Consider the following 8,061-nt stretch of genomic DNA (forward strand, 5'->3'; position numbering starts at 1 on the left):
TCTCGAGTCATTGGCTCAAATAAGATTTTAAAATGTCAAAACAAGTATTATTTAGTAGTAACTGGTACGCACTTGCTACTTTAAGATGGAAAGTTTAAATCTCGATACTCTCACTAAGACAATATTGAGATTTTAAAAATCACAAACTCGCATAAAGAAATTACATGTTTGGTTGTTTGTTAACACATGAAATAAAACCATTTGGATGTGAAAAAGAGAGTCGAAACCTTTAATATGCTAATAATGTTAATGAATTATCACTGGGGTGTTATCTTCATCCGTAAGGAGACACCCTAAGTGGAAATGGAACCTCCATTGGCCAAACGGTGGAGGAAGTGCCAGAACAAACTTTTGTCGTTAGCTAAATGGAAACATATACAAAATATACGTTCTCCACATCTGATTTCACTTTGACGTGTGTGTGTTAATACATGTACTTGTATATATGTAGGGGTAGAGGAATCGAACTTCCGATTCTAAAGTTGATTATACAAACACTATGCCATACAAGCTAGGTACATTTTGGTAATATTTGAGTTAAATGACAATTTGGTTCCTCCATCTAATTAATATATTTTTATCATTTAAAGAAAAATAAAAAAGGATATTTTTCAAATAAAGGAAAATGAACAATTTATTTACAAATATAACAAAATGTCACTATCTATCAATGATAACCGATAGATGTCTATCGCGGTTTGTCACTGATAGACAGTAACATTTTGTTATACTTAAAAATATTTTCAACAATTTTATCACTTATATAATTTATAACAATTACCAAAAAATAATAATAATTAAAAAAAAATCTTAATTTTTTTAAAAAATAAAAATGTTTTTTTACTTTTTTTTCCCTTCATTTTTCTTAATTATATCTTTTCCACTCTTCCTTCCCAGTGGTCAGTGACTGCCAGATGCCACTGTCATATTTAAGGGTATAATACACTTATGTTTAAAAATGAAAAACATGATGAGATGTGACGTGAAAATTCTTCCTCGTAGCATGTTATGTTATATTAATTCGATATTACACGTGTTGCACGTGTAAAGTTTGAACAAATGACTTACAAAAAAGTTTATTAATATTAATTTATTCATAGAAAAGAAATATCACTATGATCTCTATATTATCGGTCTAGTTTTCATTTGGTTATAGATTTCAAGATGTTACACTTACACTTTTTTCTCTTTAAGCTTTGAGTTTGACTTCAATTCAATCATCAAATTCTGTAATGTTACAATTTTATCATTGATATCTGAGTTTTGTTTCAATTCAATTCCTAAGGGCTCATTTGATAATATTTATGTTTCTCGTTTATTGTTTCATATTCCTTATTTTTCAAAAATTAGAAACAGAAATATGTTTGAATTATTTCTTTTTCTTGTTTCCTAAAAAAAAAAAAATTGAAACAATATCGTGTTTGATAACTATTTATTATTTATCTTTCTTTTTCTTTTTTTTTTTTTTTGCCACCGGTCACCACCTCTAATCATCGTTGATGGTTCCTGTAGCTGCCCAACTTTGGCCACCACCTCTGACTATCATCGTCAACCAACTCTAACCACTACCATCGATGGCCACTTTTGCCACTACTGCTAGTCAACTCTGATGACCACTACCACTTTCGACTACTACCACCAACGGCCGACTCCAGTCACCACCGTAAACTCCGGTAGCGATCACTCAGACGACCAACTTTGACGGCAATTATTTTAAATTATTAGTTCATAGTATTTATAAGTCGTCTTTCACAATAACTTGACATTAGTAATATCACGTTTAATACGTAACAAATCAAACAAACGTGTATTTAAAAATACTTTTAACAAAAAGTTGTCAAATAATACATGAATGTTTATATTTTAAATTTTTTTTACTAAAAGTGTTTGAATGAAAATGATTTTTTGAAAATATTTTTTTATAAGTCCATTAAAACATGCTCTAAATGTCATGGTTGTAAAATATTTAAGAGTTATTATAGATTTAATCCCTTTTGAAAACTTATTGTCATAAATGTCTAAATATTTGGATATTTTTATATAAGGGATTTAATGCTATTTTCAGACAAAAATACCATGTGGTGGGAGGCTGAGAAAATCGAAGAGAGAGAGTGCATTTATTATATACTTTTTCATATTTACGAAACATCTTAAATGTTGGAGAGATAAAATGTATTTATTATATTCTATTAATTAATTTGAGATTTATTCTCATTTTCAAGTTGAGAGAGAAAATGCATTTAATATGATTTTATTTTCTATTTAACGCATTTGACATATCAAGCAACTGATTTTTCTGACATATTCAACGTTATTTTAAACATATCTTAGAACACTGTTTTAGATGTTTCCAAATGTTTAACCAATATATAAAATATATCATAGTGTACAAGTTAGAAACTGAATCAATTTTCAACATAAATTACAGTATATATCATAAATTTCTTATATATCACGGTATATACAATCTCAATAAAACAAAATTTAACAACAGTTCCTAATATACGTATATTTCAAAACTAATTTAACAACTTCAATATACCACACTATATCACAATATATCATAAATTTTATTTATATCACATTATATACCATGCATTTCATATTTTCAAATAAACAAATGTAAATATGAATACATATATCAAATTATATATATATATATATATATTTATGTTTTGAAGTCAAACTTGGGAATAGAAAATCACTTTAATTTCAAATGGGCAAAAATCTCAACTAATTAATAAATATAATAAATACATGTAAAGCTTAAATGAAATTTATTGGGAATTCAGACGAATTAAATGGAATTTATGATATATACTTTGATACAAATGAAATTTATGATATATACTATGATTTACATTGAACGTTGATGATTTATATATCGTGGTATGTCAACATTTGGTAAATTAATTTTGAATGGAGTTGTTGCTAAATTTTGATTTGCTGCGATTATATATATTATGATATAAAAAAAATTATGATATATACTGGGATTTATGTTGATCATTAAGTCAATTTCCGACTGATATAATGTGGTATATTTCATATATTGGTTAGAATATTTGCAAAAATCTAAAACAATATTCGAAGGTATATTTAAAATAGCTACAAATAAGTCAGAAAAACCAATTGCTTGATATGCCTAAATGTGTTAAATGAAAAAAATATAAATCTCAAATAATTAATATAATATAATAAATACATTTTTTTCTTTCCAACATTAAAGATGCTTCATAAATATGGAAAAGTATATCATAAATGTATTTTCTCTCCCCAACTTTCTCTCTCTAGCTACTCACCACAAGGAGTAGGTTGGGACTAAAAGGTAATTGGATCATATTTTTTGTGTAATTAATCAACTCACCTAAATATTTATGAAAATAATAGAAAAGATTGATATAATTAAAATATAGGGTTTTTATTAAAGTGTTATGTGTTGTTATCTGAATATTTAAGTGAACCTAAATAAATATTATATAATGTAAAATTCTAATAAGTTTCAAATGCACTAAAAATTATAATAATATATAAATATTACAAATTAATAATAAAAGAAATATTGTAAAAAATAAATAATAATAACTATGAAAAAATAAGAGAAAAAAAGTTATCTAAAAAAAAACAAAAAGAAAAATAAAAGAAGAAAATAACTATTAAAAAAAATAAAACGGAACATACGCCTAATATTTGAACCCATAATCTGCAACAAGGATGTGCACGCCAATACCGATGCAACTAACAGTTCTTTAAAATCCATTGCCAAAATCTTAAATGAAAGGAGAAATGAAATAGGTTACAGTTTCTCAAATTTAACCCAATTTTAAGAAACGTTTTTTAAAATTTAGAAACATGAAACAAGAATAGTTATCAAACAAGTTTGTTTCTTGAAAGATTAGAAACAAAAATGTTAAAAATAGAATTGATTATATTTAGTTTCTTATTGCTAGTCTTAAGGGTTACTATTCTTTATGCTAGTCTTGTGCTATTTGTTTTGGGTGGTTAGTTTGTTATTTAGGGTGTACTTTGAGCCTATATAAGGCCTAATTGGAATGAAATTCACGTACTGGAGTTTTATATCACTTCCTCTCTTTTACTAGTTCTCTCCATTTTTTTCTATCAGTGGTATCAGAGCTTGGTTGTGGCAACTTTTTTCTTAGCCATTAAACTAACTCTCATTCCTTTATCTTTTGCAATAGCTAGCAAGCATAGACAATGGCCTCAGACAACTATGTGCAACCAACAATTCCTTGCTTTGATGGTCATTATGATCATCGGAGCATGTTGACGGAGAATTTCTTACGATCCAAAGAGTACTGGACCATTGTTGAAGCAGGAGTGAATGAACTAGCAACTGGAGTTGTCTTGTCAGAAGCTGACCAAAAGAAGTTAGAGGAACGAAAAATTGAAGGATCTCAAGGCAAAGAATTATTTATTCCAAGTCATTGATCATGCCGTCTTGGAGACCACTTTGCAAAAGGATACATGCAAGCAAATTTGGAACTCCATGAAGAAAAAGTATCAAGGCACAACGAAGGTGAAAAAACAGCAGCTCCAAGCTCTTCGCAAAGAGTTCGATATTTTTAAAATGAAGCAAGGTGAGTCCGTGGATGGGTATTTCTCACGAACCTTGGCTATAGCAAACAAGATGCGTATCCATGGAGAGAAGATTGAAGATGTAGCTGTGGTTGAGAAGATTCTTCGGTTGATGGATTTTAAATTTTCATATGTGATTTCTTCAATTGAGGAATCAAAAGATATTGATACATTATCAATTGATGAATTACAAAGTTCTTTACTTGTGCATGAGTAAAGAATGACGTCAACCCACCTGAAGAACAAGCTCTGAAAACTTCAACTCGTGGTGAAAACTCTGCAGGGAGAGGATCAAATAAAGGACATGGTTGATGTCGTGGAAGGTGGCAATGAAGAGGACGAGGTGGTGGACATGATCCACACAAGCAAACATCCAACAACAACTCGAGACTTGAAAAATCCAACATTCAATGTTATTATTGCCATAAGTTTGGTCATTACAAGTCTGAATGCACAACCAACTTCAACCATGAAAAAGGAGAGCAATCCAATTTTATAGAGGAAAATGAGCAAGAAACTCTATTCATGACGTGCCACCACAACGAGGAACTTGGAACTAACATATGGTATGTAGACACTGGTTGTAGTAATCATATGTGTAGTAACAAGTCTCTCTTTTCTCATTTGGATGAAAGTTATCATTTTACTGTGACATTTGGTGATAATTCTAAAGTAAATATTGTGGGTAAAGGAAATATTCAAATTAAAACCAAAAAAGGCAATGTTGAAACCATATCAAATGTGTTTTATATTCCTGATTTGAGAAGCAATTTGCTGAGTGTTGGACAACTACAAGAGAAGGGTTATGTCACAACTATCAAAGAAGGCGCCTGTGAGATATGTGATCCAAGAAAAGGATTGATAGCTCGTGTTGAAATGGCTTCGAACAGGTTGTTCCCACTCAAACTAGAAGGTTTGGAGTTATGTTTCAAGACTAATGTAGATCAAGTCCCAACATGGCTTTGGCATTTGCGATATGCCCACTTGAATTTTAAAGGTTTGCAAGTCCTTTCTCATAAGCAGATGGTGGTTGGCCTTCCCTAAATTTTTCCTCCCACAAAAGTATGTGAAGATTGTGTTGTTGGCAAACAACATCGTGAGAGCTTTCCAAAAGGCAAAGCATGGAGAGCACGTAAATCCCTGAAGTTGATTCATTCTGACATATGTGGTCCATTAAACCCAATATCAAATGGGAAGAAAAAATATTTTATTTCTTTCATTGACAATTTTTCCATAAAAACTTGGGTTTATTTCTTGCAGGAAAAGTTTGAAACATTCTCAATTTTCAAGAGCTTTAAATTGGTAATTGAAAATGAAATTGGGAGAAAAATCAAAACCCTTCGAACGGATCGTGGAGGAGAATACATGTCACAAGAATTTATAAATTTTTGTGCTCAGCATGGAATTCGGCACCAGTTGACAGCAGCCTACACACCTCAATAAAATGGTGTTGCAGAAAGAAAAAACCATACTATCCTCAACATGGTTCGAAGTATGATTGCAAATGGGAGAGTTCCAAAGAAATTCTGGCCAGAAGCAGTAAATTGGGGTGTTCATGTTTTGAATTGAAGTCCGACTTTTTCAGTGAAAAACATGACTCCTTAAGAAGCTTGGGATGGGCTTAAACCATCGGTTGATCACTTTAAAGTGTTCGGGTGCATTGCATATGCACACATTTCTGATGAGAAGAGAAGGAAGCTAGATGACAAAGGTAAAAAATGTGTCTTTCTTGGCATTAGTGAGCAATCAAAGGCTTACAAACTGTTCAATCCAATCACAGGTAAAATTGTAATTAGTTGATATGTTATATTTGATGAACTAAACACTTGGAATTGGACAAATGATACTCTAGAGCAACAAACAGTACCTGTGAATTTTGAAGACAGTAATAAATCTTTGACACCTCAACTTGAAAATCCAGTACAACAATCAGTTGAGCTTGAGGCTACTGAGTCTCAAACAGGATGTGCAAGTTCTTCAAGATCACAACGAGTTAGAATAAGACCAACCTTGATGGAAGATTATGAGGTTAGTGACGATCTTTCTGATGAGGCATTTGTCCATTATGCTTTATTATCAGAATGTGATCCATTAATTTTTTAAGAAGTTGTCAAAGATATAAAATGGAAGCAGGCCATGGATGAAGAGATTAAGTCGTTTAAGAAAAACAACAGCTGGGTGCTATCAGAACTTCGTAGAGGGTAAAAATCCATTGGTGTTAAATGGGTTTATAAGACGAAGCTGAATAAAGATGGTCGAGTAGACAAATACAAGGCTCGTCTTATTGCAAAGGGGTACAAGTAACAAATTGGCATTGACTACAATGAAGTTTTCGCTCCGGTTGCAAGATTCGATACGATTTGAATGGTGTTAGCATTTGCAGCATAAAACAATTGAAAATTCTTCAAATGGACGTGAAATCAGCCTTTCTACTTGGCAACTTGAATGAAGAAGTTTCCATAGATCAACCCCCTGGATATGTTCAATAGAGTAATGCAAGAAAGGTATATCGCTTGAAGAAGGCTTTGTATGGATTGAAGCAAGCTCCTAGGGCTTGGTACAGTCGAATTGAGGCCTACTTTATTAAAGTTGGATTTGAAAAATGTCCATATGAACATACTCTCTTTATTAAATTCCAACATCCAAACAAGATTTTGATAGTATGTTTGTATGTAGATGATTTGATTTACATAGGAAATGACTCGATTATGTTTGAAGAATTCAAGCAGTCCATGATGGCAGAGTTTGAAATGACAAATCTAGATATGATGCATTATTTTCTCGGCATTGAGATAATACAATCAGTAGCGGGAATTTTCATCAATCAGAAAAAAATATGCACTGGAGATCTTGGACAGGTTCAAATGGAGAATTGCAACTCAGCCACAACTCCAGTTGAACCCAATTTGAAGCTCACAAAGGACCATAAAGGAAAGAAGGTCAACAATACTCCCTATAAGCAAATGGTTAGAAGCTTGATGTACTTAACAGCTAGGGTTGGCAATGGAGCCGGGGCGGGGTGGGGCGGCGTCCCCCGTCCCCGGCCCTGTAGGGGAAATTGTCCCCCATCCCCATCCCCGTTGGGGAAACGGGGTCCCCGCAGGGCCCCATTCTTGGCAATCTTCAACGGAGGGGAGGGATGAGCGAGAGGGGAGGATGAGCGAGAGCGATGCAGAGAGCGAGAGGAGAGGGATGTTTTGTTGCAGATTACAGAGAGCGGGAGGGGACTCGGGAGAGGATAAAAAAAAAAATATAAATTTGGGGTTGAGGATTAATCGGGGTCGGGGCGGGGCGGGGATACTGTCCCCATCCCTAGATGGGGCCCCGAATAAATTCCCCAGTTTGACCCCATCCTCGGTCAAATTGGGGAATCCCCGCCTCGAACGGGGCGGGTCTCCGCGGGGACCCGCCTCGTCGGGTTTTTTTGCCAACCCTATTAACAGCTACAATGCCTATATTATGTAT

At 32.9% G+C, this 8,061-nt stretch overlaps 1 protein-coding gene across 1 annotated transcript; it reads left to right on the forward strand.

Annotated features, from left to right (window-relative positions):
- The first annotated feature begins 5,121 nt into the window (after positions 1-5,121).
- LOC150034136 (uncharacterized) lies at positions 5,122-7,739 on the forward strand. Its single transcript, XM_090317245.1, has 4 exons — positions 5,122-5,593; positions 6,206-6,376; positions 6,479-6,624; positions 7,086-7,739. The coding sequence occupies exons 1-4, from the start codon at positions 5,122-5,124 to the stop codon at positions 7,737-7,739; spliced, it is 1,443 nt and encodes a 480-aa protein (XP_090173371.1).
- Positions 7,740-8,061: the final 322 nt, after the last annotated feature.

The sequence above is a fragment of the Benincasa hispida genome, chromosome 9, assembly GCF_027475165.1.
Source record: "Benincasa hispida cultivar pf3 chromosome 9, pf3_genome.v1.1, whole genome shotgun sequence".
NCBI lineage: Eukaryota > Viridiplantae > Streptophyta > Magnoliopsida > Cucurbitales > Cucurbitaceae > Benincasa > Benincasa hispida.